The following is a 26,392-nucleotide window of genomic DNA, read 5'->3' on the forward strand; positions in this document are numbered from 1 at the left end:
AAGCAAAATAGAATCCAGAAATTTAGTTTTGCTTTTGCTCAAAGTTCATGGGCGGTTACTGTACAAAGTCCTTTTTACTTTCCTCAAATGTTAAGCACTTTTCATAACATGAAAATTATTACCTTTTAATTTTGGTTGTTTATGAACTTAAATAGCTTCATAAAAGACAATGAACCAATTGAACATTAAGATTAAACTACATGTTTTCTTTATTTTACTTCTTCCTAATGTACAAATCATTACACTTATGGTTACAATTATTTTGGTTCCTGATACATACACTGTAAAAGTATTTACCGAACAATCAACAGTGAAGCTGAAATTTTAAATTAAAAAAGAGAGGAATCGTAACCCTTCATAAACTAAACATTAAAATTGTCTCTGTTCTTCTAGTTTTTGTTGTATGCATGCATACATTTTACATGGCTAGAACTGTACAAATTTATACTATCTTGTCATTCTGAGTATTTTTCCATGTTGCTATATAGCCTTCATAATTATTTAGTTTGTCAGTTTACCTTTAAATATTTTCCAATTTGTTGGATATTGTTATTTACTTATTCTGTTCTATGCCACAAAAAAGACTGGCAATTTTGTTGAACATTTAAATGGTTTATTTATTATTTTTCTTTAAAAACGTCCATTTGCATCTTTATGTATCTAGTTTCTCACCTCCCTCTTTTGTTCTTTCTGGCAAAAGGAAAGGAATTGTTATTTTTTAAGGATAATTTCTCAGAAATAGGATAAGCATCTCCAAAGGTATATAAAAGAATATGAAAATAGTTTTAGAGTTGCTGAGAGAAGCAAGATTATAATTAAAATGAGTCATTTAGCAGAGTTATAACTAAAATGTTAATCTTGATTTTTTTATTTAAATCCTAAGGTGTGTTTTTGATCCTTACCTGAGAATATTTTTTCCATTGCTTTTCTTAGAGAGTAGAGGAAAGGGAAGGAGGGGGGGAGAGAGAGAGAAACATTGATGTGAGAGACATTGACTAGTTGCCCCCCACATGCCCCCTGCAACTGAGGTATGTGACCCAAAACCGTCCGGTGCACAGGCTGACGCTCTAACCACTTAGCAACACCGACCAGGGCTAAATCCTATTTTTAAAATTATTATTAAAAGAGAAATTGGACATCACTTATCTTTGCACACAAAATTTAACTGAAACCCTAAATTGTGATTAAGTTTTAAAAAATGTGTTCTTGGCTCAATTGCACATAGTGTAATTCTGAACAGATCTTGTATTTGATTTATGATATTGGCCCCTATTATCCTGTAACTCTGTAATATTAGCATTGGCCAGGTAGTCCCCTGGGCTACTCCCTGGGAGGTGGTCTTTCCCTTCCAAATCCATTCTGTTCACTTGGGGGACCTGGACCCTTATGTCTGTTCACTCTTTTACAAAGCTGGAGCCCTCTAGCCAGAGGAGGTCCCTTGTATGGTGCTGTTGACTTTCCACTTGCTTTCCACTGTCCATAATTCTGCTTTCTGGAGCAACAGACAAGCTTCTACCACTAGTCAGGAGTCTTCAGAAAATCAGAGATCAGGTCTGGTTTTTAACTCTCTCTGTTCATAACTCCTGGCATAGTGCCTGGCACATAACAGATGCTCAGAAACTAATTGCAGAACGAACTGTCTTGAGACAGTCCTTCAAATGTGTGAATACAACTACAACGTCCCCACTTTTAGTTGCCTCTTCAGATTTAATGTCCTCCGGTTTAGCCATTTGTCATGATAGAATCTCCAGATCCCTTTCTTCTAGTCATTCACCAATGTCTGTGACCACAGTTTGCTGTCAGTTACTCTGTTAAAATATGTGGCCAGATTTGCATCCAGCTCTCTAGAAATTACCTGATTTGCAGTAATGCATTCAAGTGTGTATTACTTTTCTTTCTTTAGCAAAACCCGATTACTTGTATCTTTTCACGTGATCTGCTGTCAAGCTGGTCTCTTCCAAGAGATGCTTGTGTAATTTTGTCCTTCTAGATTAGTGTCATTTGGGATTTGATGAGGGCTCTTCAGTATCCTCATATAAGTCGTCAGTATAAATGAGGACCAGGGAAGGCCCCTGGAAGAGCCCCGTGGAAATCTCCCTCCAAATTGACAGTAGTCCCCTAATCCCATGCTTTTCAAACTGTGTTGCGCATACAAATTACCTGGGAATTTGGTTAAAATGCAGGTTCTGATTTAATAAGTCTGCGTATAGCCTGAGATTCCGTCTTTCTAACAAGTTCCCAGGTGATGCAGACACTGTGGGGCCTATGAGGCCATACTTTGAGCAGTAAGGCACAGTTTGGGGGTCCAGTTGTTCATTAGAGCAAATCCTTCAGTGTGTGGATAGCTGTGCTGTCCCATTAGAGCCCCCAACAAATACTGTGTCATGCAGGTACTCAGAGCTTCATCTCCTATCTCACTAGGTAAATGAAGAAAATGTGAGTGTTGCGGTTTCACCGGCTTCGAAGTGGTTGTGGACCTTTCTGTGCATGTTTGATTGACCCTTTACTCCAGTCCAACAAACTGTTATCCAACATAATTGGTATCTTTTCAAGTTTCTTGTCATCTGGACATTGATAAAATGCTCATGTATACTGAGCACTTTTTAAGTTATAAATCTGGTGTACTTTTGTATATCGGAAAGTTACCCAAAGAGAAACTAAATACTTAGTTTTTTAAACATTGGCTAGAAAGTACAGTGTTACTGATAAAATTCTTTTATAAGAAATGTTATGGAGCATCCAATTTTTTTTTTCTCTATTGGAATTTGGAGAAAATGGATGCATTGTTGAAATTACATTCCTAAACTGAAAGATACTCTTGCAGCTGGCTGCCTTTCAGTTATAGATTAGCAAGTGAGTTCTGTAGAACACAGCACAGGGAGGTCATGAGCACCTTATCTCCCCTTCCAACCCCACTTCTTCTGATCTTTTAAAGCAAATTCCACATATCCTAGCATTTCATCTGTAATACTTCAGTATGTAACTTAACATAAATATTTTTATTGAATTATAGTATACATAAAGAAAAATGAAAAGGTGAAGGAATTAAGCAAACAAACAAAACAAAACTCATAAAAAAGAAAACAACCCAAACCAAGTATTATTAGTTTCAATGAGTTGATTACTTCTCCATTGTTCATTAATATGTTTAGATAATTCTAACTCCTAAATACTAAATACTGTGTCTTCCAAATACGTTACAAAATTGAGTCCTGTAACTAGACATTAAATTAGGACATGTCAATCAGAGTAGAAAAACAACAGCAGCAAAAAATTAAGTCTTGACATTGATAATAATAAGGCTTTTAGTTTCAGTGAAAAATAATCATGCTCATATTCAATCCAGGTTGAAAAGAATGACTTGGATGTGTTAACAATGATTAAATAATAGAACTTAAACCCCATAACTATAGTGCCATTAACATATCTAAAAACAGCAACAAGTTTTTTAATATCATCTAATACTCAGTATATTAAAATTTTCCTGATTGCTTAAAATGTATTTTTTCAAAACTCATGTTTTAGTTTTAATTGATGGTCTACATAAGAATTACAGGTTTAGAAGATATATTTTTAAACCAATGTTTTATTTCTTTTACAAAACTGCAACTTTTATGTAGTACTTATGCTCTGTGCTTGCTAAATTATTAACAAAGAAAATATAGTAATTTCTATCATGATTATTGCATTTTTGGTTAAAAGAGAAGATATTTTTAAAAATTGCTCCACTCAGCCTTTCCAAACCTGTACTAACTTGGTTTAGTACAAAACCTACTTACAGATGCTGCTGTAGCCTTCCATTTGCAAAGTCATTTGTATTATTCTGGATTTGCCTTCCTCTGGCAGCACCTCTCATCTATTTCCACATATTCTTAAAGTTTTATATGAATTCTGTTATCTGTCTTCCTTGTTTATGTGGGTAACCCATCTTGAGGTTATATGACTCCCCTTTCAGTAGTGACAGGAGCACTACATGGGGGGAGAAAAGTCCTGGTTTCGGATCTCAGCTCCACCACTTAACTGCCTGACTGAAGCAATGTGCTTAATTTCCCCAATCATGACTAATATGTTTAATTGCTTTTCAGTGGCCTGCATCAGACAATACCACAAATTGTTCAAAATCTCCTAAAGCTCCCCAAACTTGTAGGCAGGGAGGAAGCAAATTATTGGGTCACTGCTTATCTTCCCAAATTACAACTCAGGGAACATAGCCTAAGGAGCCAGGACAGAGGCCCCTAGATAAAGAAAGTGGGAGAGGAGAAACAGGAAGGTAAATAACTAATATTTAGTGAGTGACTATAACTACTTTTCCACATGCTCATTTGGACCACATAGCTGCCGTGGCAGTATTATGATCAGAGAAACTTTGGGTCTGCCAGCATAGCCTAGTGGTTAAGAGCAACAGTCTTGCCAATGGATGACCTAAGCCAGGTTTCTTTGCCTCTCTGATTCCTCATCAATAACGTGGAGATAACGGGCATTTGCGTCATAGGGTGTTCGTGAGGATTACATGAAATAAATGTCAGGTGCCAAGCACAGTACCTGGTACATAATCACCATTCAGTAAAACAAACTGTAATTTATCCATCACTTCTTTTTAGACTTAGTCTTTTTAAAGGAAGGCTATGGAGTTTTAGTAACTTAATAACAGAGTTGTAAGGACTGAGTTAGGTTGTTCAACAACCATAACAGAACTTTGTCAAATCTGAGCGTTCCCCTTTCAAACTGGTCCTCTTGAAATGCCCTTATTTACTCCATTGTTGCTTTTGCTAAAAATGTGTTTGGACTTCTTATTACTAGTTTTTAGTCTATAGGTGTGTTTGTTTTTTGTTGTTGACACTATTAACAGATATCCCCTGTTTCTCCCACTTCCTTCCCCTGGCTGCCGGCACCGCCTTCTGCCCGGCCTCTACCTCCCCTCCCCTGGCCAGTGTGTTTTTGATCAAATTACAACTAGGATAGAGGTGAATATTTGTTTATTCAACAAACTTTTATTGACCACCTACTATTTGTAAAACATACTGTTAAACACTAGGAATATAGCAGTGAACAAGTAAAGGTCATTTCCCTGTGGCATTTGTAATCTAGGGGGCAAAAAAAAGCTTTAATCAGCACCTTGAATTGTGTCAAAAATGTGATAGTACTAAACATTGTTAAAACTGCTGAAAGGAAAAATGCAAATTTTGGAATGTTTTGTAGGTATATCCAGTACTTTTATTGGTACAAGATCATATCCTTGATATGTTACCCAAAGGAAGACAGATGCCTTCTTTATGAATAAAATGAGATGTACTGAGGGAGACATCAATCTGTATCCAGTTCAATGATGTAATCATCCCTTTAAATTCAAATTTGGGATAAAACAAGGACCTCCTTTATTTTCCTTTTGTTTGACTGTGACTTTGGAGTCATTCATGAACTTGAAATAGGAAGCACAATTGCATTGAACAACACATTTGACAGTATGTAATCATTCACCAGTGACCTACTGATGATTGAAAATGGTTATATATTCAGTAGTATTAGGTTCTATTAGTTAGGATGTCTAAAAAGCGTGTTGATGTCTTCTTAAAGCTTTGCAAATGTTTGCGTCCATTCTTAATACCTTAAGCTACACTAATAAAAGAGTAAGATGCAAATTGACCGTACCTTTGTGACTCCCACCAGCCAATCAGGAGTGAGTATGCAAATTAACCCAACAAAGGGGGGTTAATTTGCCTACACAGGCTCCGAGCAGATGGGGCAGGACGCAGGCATTCCGCACTGCCCCAACCGCTCCAGGCCTCTGGGCAGCATGGGAAGGCGGAAAGGCGACTCCGGGCCAGAGCGAAGGCAGTGCCAGCAGCCAGGGGAAGGAAGGCCCATTCTTGCATGAATCTTCGTGCATCGGGCCTCTAGTGTTAAATAATTACAAAATACATACAGCTAAATAAATAAAATTACAAAGTCCTGAAATTCAAAGGGGTGTAAAGGTAATTTAGGATAGTTGTCCTTCCAGTACAAAAATGCCCAAGCCTATGCCCAACACCTCTGGTGATGGAGAATGTTTAACTAAAGACCACAGGTCATGGGCATATAATATATCAGTAAAGGTGGGAATTTGTCTGCTGTAAGACAGGAGTGGTAGTTATCTATGGGAAACATTGGGGCCCTATCTGTAAGAACAATTCATTTTCCCTCAAATATCACTATGGTCAGCTAAGACTTGTCTTCTGCAGTCCAGTTTCTCTGCCTATGAACCTCCAGTTCATCACCCTTCTGGTAAACTTTGGCATTGGCTGGAAGAATATCCCCCAATTTTTTTAGTTTTCTAAATTTTAGTTTCTTAGAGCACACAGTTCTAAACATGTATTTATTTAGCAAATATTTATTAAGTATCTATTGTGTGCCAGTCACTGTTCTAGATTAAAGGGATGATAGATGGTAGCACTCAGCAAAAAGTTGACACCATCATGGAGATTGAGTGGCTCTAAAGCTGCAGTCAAACATGAAATAAAGGAAATGAACCCGGTCTGAGGAAGATGATGATCCTGGTTTGGGACATGGTGAGCTTGGGAGCAGTGGGTCATTCAAGAATAGAAATGCTGTGGGTAGCTGGCTCTGTGGTTGAGAGGAAGCTGGGTTTGAGGATCGTTGGCATGTAAGGTGGAACTTGCAGCACTTGGAACAGAGGTCAGCATGGGGTAGTGAGTGGTCTGAGAGCAGGAGAGAGTCTCAGCCTGATTCTTGGCACCTTGTTAGTACCAAATAAATGTTATGAATTAATTTGATCAACAGCTGTATCCCTTTTTAAGTACTTATGTAATAAGCATTCTTTGTTCAGTAATTGTAACATTATGAAGCAAGTCAATTTTCTCATTATTTTGGGGGAACTAACTTTTCTATTACAAATGTTTGAGAAGTGGAGTTTTTTGTGTAATAACTTTTTAAAATTATATAAGTAGCCCTGACCAGTGTGTTAAATGGTTAGAGCATTGGCCCATGCACCAAAGGATCTCATGTTCATGTCCTGGTCAAGGGCACTGGGTTTCAGGTTTAATTCCTGCGCTAGTGGGGCACGAGCAGGAGGCAACTAATCGATGTATCTTTCTTAACATAGATGTTTCTCTCCCTCCCCCTCCCGACCTTCCTTTCCACTCTGTCTCTCTAAAAAATCAATGGAAAAAATATCCTCGGGTGAGGATTAGCAAAAAGCCCCTCAAAAATATGTAAGTAACATACGAACAAATATATATATATATATATATATATATATATATATATATATATATACACACACACATACACACACACTATACACACACACACACACACACTAGAGGCCCAGTGCACGAAATTCATGCATGGGGGTGTGTGTCGCTCAGCCCAGCCTGCACCCTCTCCAATCTGGGACCCCTCGAAGGATGTCTGACTGCCTGTTTAGGCCCGATCCTACCGGAATCAGGCCTAAACAGGTAGTCAGACATCCCTCTCACAATCCAGGACTGCTGGCTCCCAACTGCTCGCCTGCCTGCCTGCCTTCCTGATTGCCCCTAACCGCTCTGCCTGCCAGCCTGATCACCCCCTAACCACTCCCCTGCCAGCCTGATTGATGCCTAACTGCTCCCCTGCCAGCCTGTTTGCCTCTAACTACCCTCCCCTGCAGACCTTGTCACCCCTAATTGCCCTCCCCTGCAGGCCTGGTCACCCCTAACTGCCCTTCCCTGCAGGCCCGGTCGCCCCCAACTTCCCTCCTCTGCCAGCCTGGTCACCCCTAACTGCCCTCTCCTGCAGGCTTGATCGCCCCCAACTGCCCTCCCTTGCAGGCCTGGTCCCTCCCAACTGCCCTCCCCTGCTGGCCATCTTGTGGTGGCCATCTTGTGTCCACATGGGGCAGTCATCTTTGACCACACGGGGCAGCCATCTTGTGTGTTGGAGTGACAGTCAATTTGCATATTATTCTTTTATTAGACAGGATAGAAGCCTGGTGCATGGGTGGGGGCTGGCTGGTTTGCCCTGAAGGGTGTCCCGGATCAGGGTGGGGGTTCCCTTGGGGTGTGGGGCGGCCTGGGCGAGGGGCCTGTGGTGGTTTGCAGGCCGGCCACGCCCCCCGCCGACCCAAGCGGAGGCCCTGGTATCTGGGATTTATTTATCTTCTATAATTGAAACTTTGTAGCCTTGAGCGGAGCCAAGCCACCTGCTCGCTCTGTGGCCACAGCCATTTTTGTTGGGATTTATTTATCTTCTATAATTGAAACTTTGTAGCCTTAAGTGGAGGCCAAGGCAGGCCAGGGCAGGCGGAAAGCTTGGCTTCCTCCATTGCCAGGGAAACCCAAGCCTCCTGCTTTCTCTGTGGCTGCAGCCATCTTGGTTGGGTTAATTTGCATACTTGCTCCTGATTGGCTTGTGGACGTGGCTTGTGGGTGTAGCGGAGGTACGGTCAATTTTTATATTACTCTTTTATTAGATAGGATATATTTTATTAACAGCCAAAATATCTGCAAGTATAGAGAGTTAAGTTTGTCCTTTTTACCTCTCTCTTCACCCTTTTCCCACCCAAGACTTCATTTTCTTACTTTTCATGTACTGTTTCTAAATAAAATTGTGTTCTGAACAGAGTCTAGTTTAGAGATTGGAGAATGTGATTCCTCATGTTTGTCATTAACTCACAGTGACCATGGATAAGTTATATTAATGTTCATTGACTGACTCCCCAGGAGATGTACTTGCCTTCCTTTCCTTACCAGTGGGTGACTTGCTTTTTATAGGAAGTCATTCAACTGCAGTTAGTAAATAACTGAAGCTCCATATTATGGACTTTTGCAAGCTGTACTATAGCTGGACAGATGCAGGTGAGAGGGGGAGACCTCATTTCCAGAGTATAGAACATCATTGACATGTGAGTCATTCTTATGTACACGCATACATGCATGTGCATGGGCACACACACAAATAGGACATCTGAAGAACTGAAGTAACTTTGGTGATGCACTTAATTTTGAGTGTTATAACTTGTACTGGTCTCTAGCTGATCAAAATAATTATCTTCAGGGAATGTTAATGAGAAGTGGTCATAAGACACTGTACATTTTGTTAGATTGCTTATTTGCCCGGTTTTACTGCATGTAATGGAACTAGGTTTCAATAGTTTGTTTGGCTGTCATTTAGAGGTGGATCTCATTAGAGGCATTGAAAGCCTAATTCTGCCTAATGAGAAGAGAAGTTATATGATTGCACTTGGATATGGCAGCATATCCTTTGGTTTCCAGACGTTTTACAAAGTTTCTGATTAATTTTCTACATTATGCCTATTTCCGTTCAAGAGTTTTTATTAGCAGTTGTATTGCACTTCACATTCTATTTGATCAATAATTGTCAGGATTTAACTATAAGTTTGTTTTTTTTAAAGGTCTCACGCATTTATTACTGAACCAACCTACTATTGGAGGGGGAAAAAATCAACAGAGCAAAATCACAAATCCATTAATTTTCCAATTAAAATGCCCCAACTGTCCAGACAGTAGCATCTTTTCAATTATTTAAAGGTGTAGGCAACCTGGATACAGCATAAATATGTGAGTCATCTCTCATGTGTGATTTCTCATAGGCCCAGTTTGGTTCTTCTCCAGTGTCTCCTCTTCGAGTTGTACCTGATTTTATTACCAGTTTTCATCCGAATCCATTGGGGAATGGGCCGATTCTGCTTTTGTTTCTTGGCCAGGAACCTCTTGATCCTGAAAGTCTTGTGGGAAGACATGGTGAAGGAGAAGCAAACACATGCACCTCGATGGCGGAGAAAGAGAGCTAACTATAAGTTTTAATAATTTATTTGATCAACACTGCTTCTTGTATCTCAAATTGACTTTCTTTTTTTCAGGCTGCAGAAACACTTCTTGTCTATGCCTTTTATTATGCAAATAAAACTATGGAATAGTAATTCTTAACTTTTTGGGAGCAGACTGAGATGCCTTGGGGAATCTAATGCAGAATTTCTAAACCTTGACATTATTGATATTTTTAGCTGGATATACGTTGTTGTGAGGGCTGTGTTGTGCATTGTGAGATGTTCAGCAACATCCCTGGTCTTTACCCACTAGAACCCAGCTCTCTCAGTTGGGACAACCATAAATGTCTTCAGGGTCCATCCATGTTGTTGCAAATAGCAAGATTTCATTCTTTTATATGGCTGAATAATATTCCATTATATATATGGACACTTAGTTATTTCCACATCTTGATTATTATAAGTAATGCTGCAATGAACATGGGGGTTTATATATATTTTTGAGTTAGTGTTTTCATTTTCTTTGGATAAATACCAAGAAGTGGAATTGCTGGATTATATGGTAGTTCTATTTTTAATTTTGGGGGGCATCTCCATATCGCTTTCCATAGTGGCAGCACCAGTTTACATTCATACCAACAGCGCACAAGGGCTCCCTTTTCTCCACATCCTTGCCAATTCTAGTTGTCTGTTGTCTTTTATATAATAGCCATTCTTACAGGTATGAAGTGATATCTCATTGTGGTTTTGATTTGCATTTCCCTGATGATTAGTGGTGGTGAGCATCTTTTCCTGTTGGCCATTTGTATGTTAACTGGTATTTTTTTAAAGTTCTCCAGGTGTTTCTGATGTGCATGCAACCTGGGCTGAGAACCCTGATTATGTGATCAGAGTGGTAACTGTAGCAGGTTCCCTTAGCACAAGTGGGTACAGGATCACTGGTCCTGCTAAATAGTTGGAATATCCCTCCAGGGTTCTGGCGGGGGGGGCGGGGTGTGCCTTGTCATTTGTCATGCTATTTCTTCATCCTCTAGTTCTAGCACTTATGTGGGTGGTCCCCCACTTTATTATAAAGAGCTGGCTGGTGTGGTCAGTGGTTAGAGCATCAGCCTGGGGACCAGGAGTCTCAGGTTCAATTCCCGGTAAAGGGCACATGCCTGGGTTGCAGGTTTGATCCCTGGTCCTGATCGGGGCATGTGTGGGAGGCAACCAATTGATGTGTCTCTCTCACATCGATGTTTCTTCCTCTCCCTCCTCCCTCCTCCGTCTCCCTCTCCTTCCTTCCCTCCCTCTAAATCATACTTTTCTACTCTCAATATGTGCTTAAAATATTTAACTTGGATGTTAGAGTAGGAGAAATTTGAGAGAATGCTTTATGTAATTCAGTTTTAAGAATTAAATGAATACACTGATATAAATTTCTATACTACTTTAAAGAGATTTATCTTTGTTTTGTCTAAAGAAGTATATTTGAGTACTTCAAATATCTTTCCTCTTTCTCAAAATGTTAGACACAGGTACAATATGATGGAAAACTGCCTTTTTACCATTTTTATAAAGACTTTCAAACTTTATTCATAAAAATTGAGATATACATACAGCAAAATGTGCATGTTATATTTATATATTTTAAAATGTTTTTATTTTTAGAGAGGAAGGGAGAAGGAGAAAGAGAAAGAGAGAAAGAAACATTAATGTGAGATATGAGAGAGAAAAATCAATTGGCTGCCTCCCATATGCACGCCAACCAGGGAGCAAACCTGAAACCTGGGCATGTGCCCTAACCGGAAATTGAACCCGTGGCCTTTTGGTGCATGGAAAGATGCTCAACCAACTGAGCCACACTGGCAAGGGCAAAATGTGCATATTTTAAATGTATAGTTCAATAAGTTTTAAACTCATGTGAACACCACACAAAGGTAATCTCTATTCTGATTTTCACCATCATAGATTTTTTAAAGAACTTTATATAAAGAATCATATAACATATTCTTTTATGTCTACTTCCTTTTGCTCAACATAATTTTGAGATTCATCCATATTATATATATCAAAAACCTACTCTTCCTTTTTAATTGCTAAATGGTATTCCATTGTCTGAATACCACCATTTGTTTATCCATCCTCATGTTTATAGACATGTAGGATGTGCCCAGGTTTGGACTATTTTTTTTTAAATATTGTTTTATTGACTTCAGAGAGGAAGGGAGAGGGAGAGAGAGATAGAAACATCAATGATGAGAGAGAATCATTGATCAGTTGACTCCTGCACGCCCCCACTGGGGATAGAGCCCACAATCCGGGTATGTGCCCTGACTGGGAATCAAACCATGACCTCCTGGTTCATAGGTTGACGGTCAACCATTGAGCCATGCCAGCCAGGCCAGATTTGGACTATTTTAAACCCAGGGATGGTTAATTTGTAGCTGTGTCATAAACCCCTTCATGCCCCCCTGCTTCTCTTTTCCTGTGTAATAGTGCTTGCAAATCAGGCATTTGCCGACAGTTAAGGGCTTGTTTCCAGGAGGGAGCTTGTAACCAAGAGCACCACAGAGAGCAGAGAACAAAACTAAAGTGGGTCTGCCAAGTCCAGGACAGATGTCTCAGGAGTTCAGTGCCTGGGCACAGAGTGGCAAGCCTGCAAATTAATGGAAAGCTCCTTTTATAGAAAGAAAAGAAAAGAAAAAAGAAAAGAAAGAGGGAGGGAGGGAGGAAGGGAGGGAGGGAGGGAGGGAGGAGAGGAAAAAAACCTAGAGAAAGCTATCACAGCAGTTGTTCAGGGTTACTCAGAATGCTGAGTGCTGATGACACAGAGTGGGTGGGGATGGTTCCTCCCCAGCTGGCCCTGTAGCAAGTGTCACTAAGTGCCCATCTGGGCTCCCTTCTGCTGGGCATCTGGGGTAAGGAGCACCAGATGACTTGAAGCATTTGTTATGCAGCCCCTCACTGCTCTTCTAGTACAGGCTACATAAAAAAAAACCATGGCCTCTTTGGGCAAATGTTTTGGTAATTGGAAAAAATACTCCCCCTAGCCTTAAATGGTTGTCATACATTCAGATACTCAGCATATTACCCAAGAGCAGGAATTGTGAGTTCTTGGCAGAGTGGTTAGGGGAGATCAGGCAGGCAGGCAGGTGAGCAGTTAGGAGCCAGCAGTCCTGGATTGTGAGAGGGATATCTGACTGCCGGTTTAGGTCCGATCCCCGGGATCAGGCCTAAACTGGTAGTTGGACATCCCCTGAGGGGTCCCGGATTGGAGAGGGTACAGGCTGGGCTGAGGGGACCCCCTCCATGCACGAATTTCATGCACCGGGCCTCCAGTAGTATATAAAAGCCTAAGCAACCGTTACAACCTGTCAACCAAACAACGGATTGACTGGTCGCTATGATGTGCACTGACCACCAGGGGTCAGACACTCAACGCAGGAGCTGTTCCCTGGTGGTCAGTGCGCTCCCACAGCCAACCTCCTGTGGCTGGACAACCTCCCACGGTCCCTTCCCCCAGCTGTCTGGACAACCTCCTGCAGTCTCACCCCCCGGCCAGCCTGCCCCAATTGAGATGGCCCCGATCACTGGCCAGGCCGAGGGACCCCACCCATGCACGAATTCGTGCACCGGGCCTCTAGTGCTTCTATAAACATTTGTGTACAAGTATTTGTTTGAATACCTGTCTTCAAGGTAGACACAAAAGGTCACATATTGTGTGATTGCATTTATATGAAATATCATGGAAAGTAAATCCATAGAGGCAATAAAATATATTAGTGGAATAGGAAATGGTAGTGACTGCTTAATGAATTCAATGGGCGACTAAAATGCTTTGGAGCTAGGTAGAGGTGACAGTTGTACAACATTGTGAATGCCACTGAATTGTATACTTTAAAATGGCTAATTTTATGTTACTTCAGTTTTACCTCAATTTTTAAAAATTACATCATATAGTTTTTGTGATCTCATAAATAACTGTGGCTTTGCTGTCATAGTTACCTTGTGACTGTAGGAACCCATGTGCTTTATAGTATTAGAACATTGGGAAAGTTCTTTCCACCTGTGGGCAGGAAAACTGGAAGATGGATGATCCCAAGTGGGTTTTTTTTCAAAATAACAATTAAGGAATATAGTTTTGTTTTTTCATTTTTATTTGTAGAACTGGTAAAATTTATATCTTGAACAGGCCCTAGGTTTTAAAGTTTGATCTCGACTGATACTGGTTGGTTTCTTTATTTAATTTGAGAAAGAATGTCTAAAATAACTATATTATTTTGAAATGGAGCAGATTTTGGTTTTATAAAAATTAAGAGTAAATTAAAAAAAAGAATCTATAAGGAAAGAAAAGGTAGTGACTTTACAGTAGAGAAACTAATTCTCCTAGTGCTAATTAGTTCCTGTTCTCCTCTTCCTTATTTAATGTCTAAAATAACTTTATATTATTTGGAGATGGAGCAGATTTTGGTTTTATAAAAATTAAGAGTAAATTTAAAAAAATTCATATGGAATTGTAGTAAGATTTTTCTGATGCTTTACTATGCTGCACTGCTAGAGATTTTTGTGACTATCTAAACTATCACAAGTACTTTTTATTGTCAGTGGAATTGATGTCAGAAATAAAAATTCAAAAAAAAAAAAAGAAAATCCTGTTTTAGATCAATCAAGCAGAGCTTGTGCAAAAACTAAAAACCTTAGTTTCTTATTATTTTTTTAATCTTACACCTGTTTTTTGAAGGAGGGACTTTAGGCTCGATTCTGGCAAAAGGTCTGAGATTGAGAAGAACTTCTTAGAAGGGTAGAACTGCTCTGCCAATATGATCATGAAGCTTTTCTTTATGAGTAAAGTTGATGCTTCTCCACCCCCCACCCCCTGTCCTGCTTCTGACCCAGTGTTATATGTGGACTCATTCCTCCTGCAGATGTATCTGTGCTGTGTCACACACTCCCACCTGGTTCCTCTTAGGATCCACAATAGGCCATCCAGACTAAGAATTTGTAGACTTGAAGCCAGCAAAGCTAATTGGTTTCTAGTGGATTCAACCCACAGCTTCTGGCATCATTAGCATCATGCCCCAATCAGCTGAACTAGAGAGTAAAAGAATAAATGCCTTGCTTGAGCCAGGGCCTTGTGATTTTAAAGTTAGAAGGAAATTAGTAAGCATAGCAAACTGTCTGGAATAAATCTAATAAGCTAAAGTAGTGGGTGAATGTGAGTATTCAGCTTAAAATAGTTATTGCTTCTGATTTCCATAAAATTATGGTTTCCTTTTTGTGATGTGCATTGGATAATTTTTAAAAATAAGAAAAGGTTAGTCTTTAAGTTGTGGAGAGTTAAAAGTTGTTTTTCAATAAAATATTAATTAGGGAAAATTTCCAACAAGAGCTAATTCCGCTAGACATTGAGCTACTATACAATGGCAACAGTAGAGGAAAGTGAAATAGGTGCACGAGACTGCAGCTTATGGCTTACATTTGTCCAAGAACCCTCTGCCTGTGAACAGCGCTTAGTGCATTTCCTTGCACAATTTACTTAACCTTTCTGTGCCTTAATTTTCCCATCTGGGCAATTTGAATACTAGAATCTACCTCATAGGGTTGTTATAAAGGTAGAATTAGTCAATTTAGTTAAAGCTCTTAGAACAGTGCCTGACAGAGTCAGAGCTAGCTATGTGTATGCTAAAGACGTAAGAATGATGGTGAAAGATAAGTAGGAACTACTTTGGTAAGGGGTGCTTTTTTGAGGGGCAAACTTGTTTACATTTACAGATACTCACTGTTCTGATCCTTTCTGGTGTACCGATGCACTGTTCTGTTTCAAGTTCTGAGATCCTCTGGCATATTCTCTTTAGGGCCATTATACTGCTAGTGTACATTTCAACCAAAGAAAATGCTTTGGAAAAGAAGTAAAGAACTCAAAAGAAGTGGTTTTTCAACGGTTTCCCAAGTAATTATAAGATCACATGAAGCATCTCTGGTGTTTTGTTTGTTGTTGTTGTTTTAAACATAGTTACTGTCTTATTTTTTACTCCAAGAGTTACTGTGTGTTCTTCATTGGCCCTGGGCAGAAGGTGAAAACATAGGGGTAAGGGTCAGAAACAAAGATAAAGATAACATAGTTTTTGGCCTAGAACTCACAGCCTAGAACATTGTGGTACCTCTAGATTCCATGCCAGGAAAACCCCAGAACTTTGAATGGAAAAGTGGTGAAAAAGAACAGATCCTTGAAGGTGCACAGCCTTGAAATTGTAAGGCCACATGTCAGTTAATTTTATCATTTCTGCTAAGCTATCTCAAACTTAGCTAGGAGGGAGAGAGGGCAACTCATTGGTGCAAAGAGGGTTAAAAATACAGATTTTAATGAATCGTCTTGTTCTGATCTACTATAAGAGACAATTGACTTTGCCTTATTTCCATTTATATTTTTCAGTTTCTACTCGCATTTTAAGTAGTTTTAACTGTCTAGTTTGTATTTTAATGACCTCTTTTTACTCTCTCCACCACCTTGGCTTTTCTGTTTGTGTATAGTTCTGGTGAAAATGAATTAGGAAGGGAGATTGATGAGACTGGATAACTCAGCTTCCAAAATATACTTGATCTTTTTTCTCATGGAGTGATGATATGCTGCTTCTTTTACAGGACTGAATTGCAACTGCAGAAGCAACAACAAGTGAACCTTTAAAGATGCACACGGGACTGTATAAAGTGAAGAGAGATACTGGAGAAACCAATGAAGTAAGAAAAAAGTATATTTCCCAGGTAAATCGTATGCTTCTGAATTTTAGCACGTTTCTTGCTATAATATTTGCCATAATATTTAGTCCTTGTGTTGCTGTTAAACTTTTTGTTATTTTATCCTCCTTCCATTTTTATTGCTGAGGTCTTTGACCACATGATTTGTTTTGAATTAATCTAAAAATCTATATGAAATATGCAATTTCTGTGATTCCTTGGATCACCTAGGAACCTGTTATGTCTTAGGTTGACAATTGGGTATTATAAAGGTAGAGTTGTGTCTCTGTTATATGCAGATTTAGTCCAAGGTCAACTTTAAGTCTGAATGTAGAACTTATACTTTTGTTTTATTAAATTACTGCCTTGAAAAATTAGAACACTAATTTGAACACCAGTTTTTCAAGTTACATTCTATGAGATGGGCAGCAATGCCCTCAGGAACAGTAAACATTTTTTTCAATGCTAAATTTAATGCTAAAAACAAAGCAGACTGGTTAATCAATGTAAATAGACATAGCCTTCACTTTATGAAGTATATGTGCTCTAACAAAATTTTATTATTATTAATTTAGTTGGGAACTCAATTTATTTTGTCATTCAGCACTCACAAGCTTAGACTTGGGTTTTGTTGTTGTTGTTAACATTTTTAAATAAAGGAAATTCATTACATAACTTTTCATTATAACATTAAGAGCTCTTTTCCAGTATACTGAGTAGAAATTTTTGGAAAGAAAGTGGAGGAAATTGAGTCAGAGTCATTGGTGGTAATAGTGCTGGAAGCTTGTGCACAGCATCCTGACTTAGACATGGCAACTCCTCCACAAGCTTGGGGCCACCCAGCCCATGGGAAATTCTAGCTTCTGGAACTTTCTGCATTATGGTGGATTACAGTAGGGCTGCTGTTGAATATGTGATGTATTCCAGCTTGCTCATTCTTTAACTGAGTTGGCAGCTTGAGTTAAAAAGTATTTCATGGCCTTGTATATTAGTCCTCTAAACTAAAAATAACAGAAGACAAGTTTATTTGCAAGTAAATTTGTACACACATTTTCTATTGCTCATTATCATGCTGAGTCCTGCCGAGAATATCCTCCCAGATAGCCACATGGTTCCTGTCCTCCTCCTCCTCCAGGTTTCTGCTGTGGGGGCAAAGTTAATGGGAAGGACAAAGCCAATTTTCTGTTATGTCAGTGTCTATACCTAGTATTTTGCCTACCTCCACCTTACCTCATTTTTCTCATCCCACTTCTATCAAGTATGATATTTTATTTATTCTACACATCATGCTTTTTCTGTTTCACCTTTAAAATATTTATAGATTAATCTTTCACTTTTCAAGGTACATACCATTTAATTCAGCAATTGCATTTCTAGGAATTTATCTCACATATAAACTCATGCAGATGTGCAGGTAATTGTGTATCCCCTCAGCCTCTATTAAATCCTCATGCATGCCTCCTGTCTCATAGTACTTGGACAGAGACTCTCTCTTGCTGGCATCATTCTGTCGCATCCATAGGTCATGTCTGCCTCCATAGGTAGCAACTCCTGCCAGTGTCTTGTGGTCCTTCCAAAGTTTTGGTTTTTCCTTTCAAATATTAATTCCTTTCTTTTTAAAAAAGTTCCTCTAAGTTTTTTTGGTTGTTTGTTTCTCAAGATTATTTAGTTGTGTGTTTATTCTTTTTATGTTTTTTGTCAATACTTAAAGTAAAGCTTGTCCTTCTGTTCAATCAATCTTGAAGAGTCTATAATTTACTTACGTGTGAATTTATCATCTTTAATTTATGGTTGATAGTACAATTGTTATGTTTTCTGTATATAATTCGTTCCTTAATTTTTATATTTCCTGTCTCTGTTCTGTCATATGGAATGTTTTTTCCTTCTTTTTCACTTTAAAACTAATTTTAAAGGTGAACAAACCTTTGAATTCTCCTAGTGCTAAAAATAACATTAGTTTCTACATTTATTTACTACTAGAGGCCCAGTGTACGAAATTCGTGCAGGGGTGTGTGTGTGGGAGGGTGTCTCTCAGCCCAGCCTGCACCCTCTCCAATCGGACTCCTTGAGGGATGTCCGACTGCCTGTTTAGGCCCGATCCCACCGGGCAGTCAGACATCCCTCTCACAATCCAGGACTGCTGGCTCCCAACCCTTCGCCTGTCTGCCTGCCTGATTGCCCATAACTGCTTCTGCCTGCCAGCCTGATCCCCCTAACAACTCCCTTGCCAGCCTGATCGATGCCTAACTGCTCCCCTGCCAGCCCGATTGCCCCTAACTGCCCTCCCCTGCCAGCCTGGTCGCCCCTAACTGTCCTCCCCTGCAGGCCTGGTCACCCCCAACTACCCTCGCCTGCTGGCCCAGTAACCCCAAACTGCCCTCCCCTGCAGGCCTGGTCCCCCCCAACTGCCCGCCATGTAGCCCTGGTCTCCCCCAACGGCCCTTTTTTTGCTGGGCTGGTCTCCCCCAACTGCCCTCCTCTGCCGGCCTGATCTCCCCCAACTGCCCTCCTCTGCTGGCCTGATCTCCCCCAACTGCCCTCCCCTGCAGGCCTGGTCCCTCCCAACTGCCCTCCACTACAGGCCTGGTCCCCCCAACTGCCCTTCCCTGCAGGCCTGGTTTCCCCCAACTGCCCTCCCCTGCAGGCCTGGTCCCTCCCACTGCCCTCCACTACAGGCCTGGTCCCCCCAACTGCCCTCCACTGCAGGCCTGGTCTCCCCCAACTGCCCTCCTCTGCAGGCCTGTTCACCCTCAACTGCCCTCCCCTGCGCCTGGTCACCCCCAACTGCCCTCCACAGCAGGCCTGGTCTCCCCCAACTGCCCTCCTCTGCAGGCCTGGTCACCCCCAACTGCCCTCCTCCGCTGGCCTGGTCACCCCTAACTGCCCTCCCCTGCTGGCCTGATCGCCCCCAACTGCCCTCCCCTGCAGGCCATCTTGTGGTGGCCATCTTGTGTCCACATGGGGGCAGTCATTTTTTACCACATGGGGGCAGCCATCTTGTGTGTTGGAGTGACGGTCAATTTGCATATTACTCTTTTATTAGATAGTATTATTAAAGCAAAACCAGGAACTTCCCTTTCCTTGCATATAAGGAAATTCAGTTACTCTCTCTTTTGGCATCCACTCTTCCTATTCCTTATCTACCCCCATTATTTTTTCCTTTCATGTTTTACATGTGTTTGATGAAGTGTATCAATTCTTCTGGGCTTCAGCCTGTTAGTCATAAGTATTTTGCTACTTATGATTCATTTAACAATCACCAAGGCCTCACTCCAAGCTGGACAGATACTGAGCTAGGTGCAGGAGATACAAAGATAAAGACAGTCTGTCCCTGCCTTCAAGGTCCCCTTTCTAGTTGAAGAGGTGGCCTGCATGCAGATCAACAATGGCAAAATCTATGTGACCTGTCAGGTGTCCTGGAGACACAGAGGCAGGGAGGGAGGAGGGAGTGATGTTTGTTGAGTGAGCGAAGGCATCCTGGGAGCTGAGTGTTCCTGTACCAGTCGGGCTTTGTGAGATAATGGATAAGCCTGAAGATACCCAATTCATTGCCCTAGTTCATCAAAACCTAAAGGTACCAAGTGGTTGGAGATGAGACTGGACAAAGGGATATTGGGGCCAGATGGTCAAGGGCCTTGAATGCCTGGCCAGCAAGTTTGAGTTTGTATCCTGTGGGCTGTACCACAAAGGCTTTAAAGCAGGGGAGCATCATGCTCAACTTTGTTTTTAGAAGCATAACTGTCATGTGCAGCACAAACTACAGGGAGGAAGTTGGTTAAGCAGCTGTGGCAGTCATCCAGGTGAGAGACAATGGGAACTTGAACAAGGTGGTAACAACAGTGATGGAGAAGTGGCAGATGAGGTGTTTTGAGGCAGAATGTAAAAAAGTCTAGTGTCTGACTCAAATGAGATTGGGAGTTTTTAAGGAGTTCAACAATGAACAATTTTCACCTTGGTCCAGATGTGGCATCTGGAGTTGCAGGTGTCCACTGAGAGACCTCACCTTCCCCATGGCAGTGTTCAGCTGGCTTTTCTTAAATATAGGCCATACAATTTTTATTTCTACCTTACTGAATAATTCTTCCAAAAATGTTATTTAATTTTGCTCATTTCATCTGTAAATAACAGATGCGGACCAATCAATATGCAAAATTAAGTAACTTGCCTAAAGTGCATGGTGGGGCTGGGATTTAATTAAGCCCATGGTATCTGACTCCAAGTGGTATTAAAAAGAAGAGAACAGGTTCACTGGAATATATATATATCAGGATACCTATAGTGCTGTCTTAGTTCAAGCTGTGCTAATAAAGTACCATAGACTGGGGGTCTTATAAACAACAAATATTTAATTATTTTTGTTGGAAGTTGAGATCAAGGTGCCAACATGGTTAGATTCTGGTGAGAGCCCTCTTCTGGTTTTTTTTTCCTTGTATCCTCATATGGTGGGGAGGGATGAGAGAGCTCTCTGGGGTTCCCTTTTATAAGAGGGCTAATCCTTTTTATAAGGATTCCACCCTCATGACCTAATAACCTCCCAAAGGCTCCACCTTCTAATACCATCACATTGGGGGTTAGAATTTCAACTTGAATTGGGGGTGGGGACACAAACACTCAGTTCCTAACAGGTACCAATCTCTAAAGGTATAGTTGTAAGCTCCTCACAATTTTTTTGACCATGAAGATATACTATTTTTTTTAAAGATATATTTTATTGATTTTTTACAGAGAGGAAGGGAGAGGGATAGAGAGTTAGAAACATCGATGAGAGAGAAAGATCGATCAGCTGCCTCCTGCACACCCCTAACTGGGGATGTGCCTGCAACCAAGGTACATGCCCTTGACCGGAATCGAACCTGGGACCCTTCAGTCCGCAGGCCGACACTCTATCCAGAGCCAAACCAGCCAGGGCGATATACTATTTTTATAAGCAGAAGAAAAATAAAACCCACTGAGCTAACAAAGTAATAACAAAGAACTTGCATGACAGAAATAATATGGGGAAATCATGTCACCTAACCTTCTGGAGTTTTTTTAAAGGGAAGTGAGGAGGCTTGTGAATGAGGGAGCCAGTAGTCCTTTAAGAACCCTTTGATAGAATTTGCATAGTTTCAAATAAATTCCTTCAACATATTGGTTAACTATAAAGGAAAGAAAAGGTAGTGACTTTACAGTAGAGAAACCATCTTAACCAAGTGGTCAAGATCTACACCACCAGTAATAAGACATAACAACATCATGATGCACTAAGACGAACACAGAATCATTTCTGAGGTATTTTTGTCAAAAATGACTAACCCCAGTATAATCATGAGAAAACATCAGGTAAACCCAAATCAAGGGACATTCAACAAAATAACTGATTAATGCTCTGAAAACTGTCAAGAACATGAATGGCAAGGAAAGACTAAAGAACTGTCACAGACTGCAGGATACTGAGATATGACGACTAAATGCAGTGGGGATTCTTGATCCCCAGACAGAAAAAAGACATTGGTAGGAAAAACTGGTGAAATTTGAATCAGCTCTCTGGTTTAGTTAATAGTATTGTACCAATGTCCTGGTTCTGTTCAGTGTACTATAGTTATGCAAGGTGCGAACATAAAGGGAAGCTGGGTCAGGGATATGTGGAAATTTTCTGGACTGTTTTTGCAACTTAAAAAAATATGTATTTTTATTGATTTCAGAGAGGAAGGGAGAAGGGAGAGAGAGATAGAAACATCAATGATGAGAGAGAATCATTGATCCGCTGACTCCTGCATGCCCCCCTCCCCACTCCCCCCGACTGGGGATGAAGCTTGCAACCCGGGCATGTGTCCTGACCGGGTATTGAACTGTGATCTCCTGGTTTATTGATCGATGCTCAACCACTGAGCCACGTGGGCTGGGCCGCAACATCTACACTAATAAAAGAGAAACATGCAAATTGACCGTACCTCTGCTATGCCCACAAGCCATGCCCACCAGCCAATCAGGAGCGAGTATGCAAATTAACCCAACCAAGATGGCTGTGGCCATGGAGAGAGCAGGAGGCTTGGGTGTCTCCAGCAATGGAGGAAGCCAAGCCTCCCGCAGCCCTGGCCTGCCCTGGCCTCCGCTCAAGGCTACAAAGTTTCAATTATAGAAGATAAATAAATCCCAACAAAAATGGCGGCAGCCTCGGAGCTGGAGAGAGCAGGAGGCTTGAGTTGCCTCTGGCGATGGAGGAAGCCAAGCTTCCCACAGCCCTGGCCTGCCCTGGCCTCCGCTCAAGGCTACAAAGTTTCAATTATAGAAGATAAATAAATCCCAGATACCAGGGCCTCCACTTGGGTCGCCGGAGGACGTGGCTGGCCTGCAAACCACCACAGGCCCCTCGCCCAGGCTGCCCCACACCCCAAGGGAACCCCCACCCTGATCCAGGACACCCTTCAGGGCAAACCAGCTGGCCCCCACCCGTGCACCAGGCCTCTATCCTATCTAATAAAAGAGTAATATGCAAATTGACTGTCACTCCCAACACACAAGATGGCTGCCCCATGTGGACACAAGATGGCCACCACAAGATGGCCAGCAGGGGAGGGCAGTTGGGAGGGATCAGGCCTGCAAGGGAGGGCAGTTGGGGGCAATCAAGCCTGCAGGGGTGGGCAGTTAGGGGTGACCAGGCTGGCAGAGGAGGGAAGTTGGGGGCAACCGGGCCTGCAGGGAAGGGCAGTTGGGGGGGACCAGGCTTGCAGGGGAGGGCAGTTAGGGGCAATCAGGCTGGCAGGGGAGCAGTTAGGCATCAATCAGGCTGGCAAGGGAGTGGTTAGGGGGTTATCAGGCTGGCAGGCAGAAGCAGGGGCAATCAGGAAGGCAGGCAGGCGAGCAGTTGGGAGCCAGAAGTCCTGGATTGTGGGAGGGATGTCCGACTGCCCGTTTAGGCCCAATCCCTGGGATTGGGCCTAAACGGGCAGTCGGACATCCCTCGAGGGGTCCCAGATTGGAGAGAGGGTGCAGGCTGGGCTGAGGAACAACCCCCCCCCCCATGCACGAATTTCGTGCACCGGGCCTCTAGTTTTTTATAAGTCTAAAATTAGCTAAAAACTTAACATTTGTTAAAAAAATAAACCTTTGACAAGATTCCACACAAACATATTCTGCTTTCTCTCTGTCTCATTTTTTAAAAATTTAAGTAAGAAATCATAGGTTAGAGAAACTATTTGGTCCTGGGTAGAAAGGGTAAGAATTTTGCCCAAAGCTATAAAATGGTGAAGTTGGGATTTGAACTCAGGCAGTCATATAGGAGTCAGGGCTTCTAACCACTACCTGATACTGGAATAATACGCTATAATGCCCATGCTCTTTACTGCATGCTATACTGGCAGGAACTGGGTTGAGTGTTCTATGTTTATCATTGTAATCTTCACAAAAATCCCATGAGGCACGTAGTTATTATTCCACAGATGAGGAAACTGAGATTCAATGGGCTTGAGGTTAAGCAGCTTGTACTAGGCAATACTTTAGTATGTGCTTAGTGTTTACAGGTAAATGAACAAGTGGATGTATAACAACAGGGAGAGGGTTCAGGAAGAGAACTAACGTGTATTGAGTGCTTTTCATTTTTTTCTGTAGGAAATTCTTCCCCAACTTTTTATTATTAACCTTTTGCACTCAGATGTCGAGTGTGACTTGACACTGTTAGCATCGGTAGCAAAGGGTTAGTGAATGCAAAGGGTTAAAATTTTAAACATTCTGCAAAGTTGAAAGAATTTACAGTGAGCAGCAGTATACACACTACCAGGTTTTGACCATTAACATTTTACTCCATGTGCTTCCTAGTCCTCTAACCAACCATCTGTTCATCATATTTGTTATGTATTTACCCTGACTGCTTCAGCATGTGTATCACTAAGTAGAGGTCACTATTTGTTTTATAGAATTTTTTCTTTTGAGGTAATATTTGTACATTTGTAGTTAAATTTGCAGTTAAATTTTAACTGTACATTTGCTGAGTTTTAACAAATGCATATACCTGTGTAACCAAATGCTTACCAAAATATCATTACTCAGAAAGTTGCCTCATTTTCCTTCCCAGTAAATGCCCACTTCTGCTTCCCATAGGAGTGTGTACTATTTTTTATGCCATATGTTTATATGTATGTGTATTTTTGTTCCAAAAGACTTTAAGGTGACTTACTCAGGTCCATAAAATACTGCAAGAAAACATAAATGAGAAATAGGTGGAGAAAAGAAACTAAGTTAGCAATATTAAATGGAGCCAGGAGAGCCCCTATGATATGCCAGGCATTTTTATAAGTAATACTAGAGGCCCAGTGCATGAAATTCGTGCATGAGGGGGTCCCTCAGCCCGGCCTGCACCCTCTCGCAATCTGGGACCCCTTGGGAGATGTCCGACTGCTGGTTGGACATCGCAATCTGGGACCGCTGGCTCCTAACCGCTTGCCTGCCTGCCTGCCTGCCTGATCGCCACTAACCGCTCTCCTGTCTGCCTGATCCCCACTCTGCATGCCTGCCTGATTGCCCCTAACTGCCTCTGCCTCAGCCCACCGCCGCCGCGGCTTTATCCGGAAGGTCATTCGGCTGTCTGGTCTAATTAGCATATTATGCTTTTATTTTTATAGATGTTACTTAATCCTCACAAGAGGTAAGCATAATTATTTCCAGTTCATAGATGAAAAAGCTGCAAAGTTGTGTAGCTGTAAAGTTGTGTAATAGGGTTATTTTTTGACTCTAAAGTCCATGCCTTTTCTATTCTAGCCCCCCCTAAAACTAGGTAAAATAAAATTTTATTTTGAAAGTTAATATGTTCTCAAATAATATTTGCTCAAGTGTTTGTAAAATTGTGTTACCTCATTACTGTTGGTAGTTTAGCTATGGGAGATGGCAAAGGTGGGGGCACTAAAATAGTCTTGCAGTATTTGCACCTTAAGGTCAACGTTGGCTTTGAGTTATCTTGTATAGAGAGATGGGATTCCACGTGCTTATAAAAATAAAAAGCAACTTTTCCAGAATTGATGGTAGTCTTGAAATGGCCCTATTGAATGTTAAATAGGGCCATAGAACATCAACAAGGAAGCATCTTATACATGAAAGAGTCTTGGTCAGAGCTTTCAACTTTGACTTTAAGAAAGAGTAAAGGTAATATTTAGTAAAAGAACCGTAAAGCTCTAATAGGGGACTTTAGAAATAATTTTATTTGCTACCTCCTGCATTCTATGTTGAATCTCTTTTATAATAGACTAGTGGGGTCCCTCGGCCTGGCCTGCACCCTCTCGCAATCTGGGACCTCTCAGGGGATGTCGGACAGCTGGTTTCGACCCGATCCCCACAGACCAGGCCGAGGGACCCCATTGGTACACGAATCCGTGCACCGGGCCTCTAATATGCATATAAGATCTCTGGCTAATCTCTTCCCACCCTCCCCCCTCTCCCCTTTCCTCTGAGATTAATCGGTCTGTTCCATGTTTCCATGCCAGTGGTTTCTGCCCCTGCATTGAGTGTCTGCTCCCTGGTGATCAGTGCACGTCATAGCTACCAGCTGGTCAGCCGGTTGGCCAGTCGCTTAGGCTTTTACATATATATATATATATATATATATATATATATATATATATATATATATATATATATATATATATATTGGATATACAAATAAAGGGTGAAGAAGAATTGAATATTACTTTGAAGTTTCTTACTTGAAATGTCAGAAAAGGATTGGGCCTGTTGTAGTAGGAAGATTGTCACAGGGCTTCTGGGTAAAGTTAGGGAGAGACTTTGAAAAAGAAAGGAAGATGGGAATGTTAAATTGATACTGACTTGCCATTTAGGAAACAGAAGAATTTCCTGTTTGAACTGTGGTCCCCAGCATGGTGGGATGATACTTGTGTTCGGCTCTGTTGGGCTGTGAGGATCAAGGCATGCTCTTATGGCCTT

The 26,392-nt window shown here is 41.2% G+C and overlaps 2 protein-coding genes across 5 annotated transcripts in view; one reads left to right on the forward strand and one right to left on the reverse strand.

Moving 5' to 3' along the window:
• Positions 1 to 26,392, forward strand: part of ZHX3 (zinc fingers and homeoboxes 3) — a 129,931-nt gene that overhangs the window by 44,625 nt on the left and 58,914 nt on the right. For 3 of the 4 annotated variants that reach the window (XM_079783786.1, XM_079783784.1, XM_079783785.1), the window contains exon 2: positions 16,388 to 16,507. The gene's annotated coding sequence lies outside the window, so the exon portion shown is untranslated. The remainder of the gene's footprint in view (positions 1 to 16,387; positions 16,508 to 26,392) is intronic. The other variant, XM_079783787.1, reaches the window with a different exon arrangement.
• LOC307107718 (large ribosomal subunit protein eL39) lies at positions 9,413 to 9,793 on the reverse strand. Its single transcript, XM_079785147.1, has one exon. It carries the CDS (start codon positions 9,734 to 9,736, stop codon positions 9,581 to 9,583), a length of 156 nt encoding a protein of 51 aa, XP_079641273.1. The 5' UTR covers positions 9,737 to 9,793; the 3' UTR covers positions 9,413 to 9,580.

Source organism: Cnephaeus nilssonii (assembly GCF_951640355.1).
Source record: "Cnephaeus nilssonii genome assembly, chromosome: 11".
Taxonomy (NCBI): Eukaryota; Metazoa; Chordata; class Mammalia; order Chiroptera; family Vespertilionidae; genus Cnephaeus; species Cnephaeus nilssonii.

Bases quoted from the DNA above. Each gene is read 5' to 3' on its own strand.
- LOC307107718 (XM_079785147.1), bottom strand. From the start codon at position 9,736: ATGTCTTCCCACAAGACTTTCAGGATCAAGAGGTTCCTGGCCAAGAAA.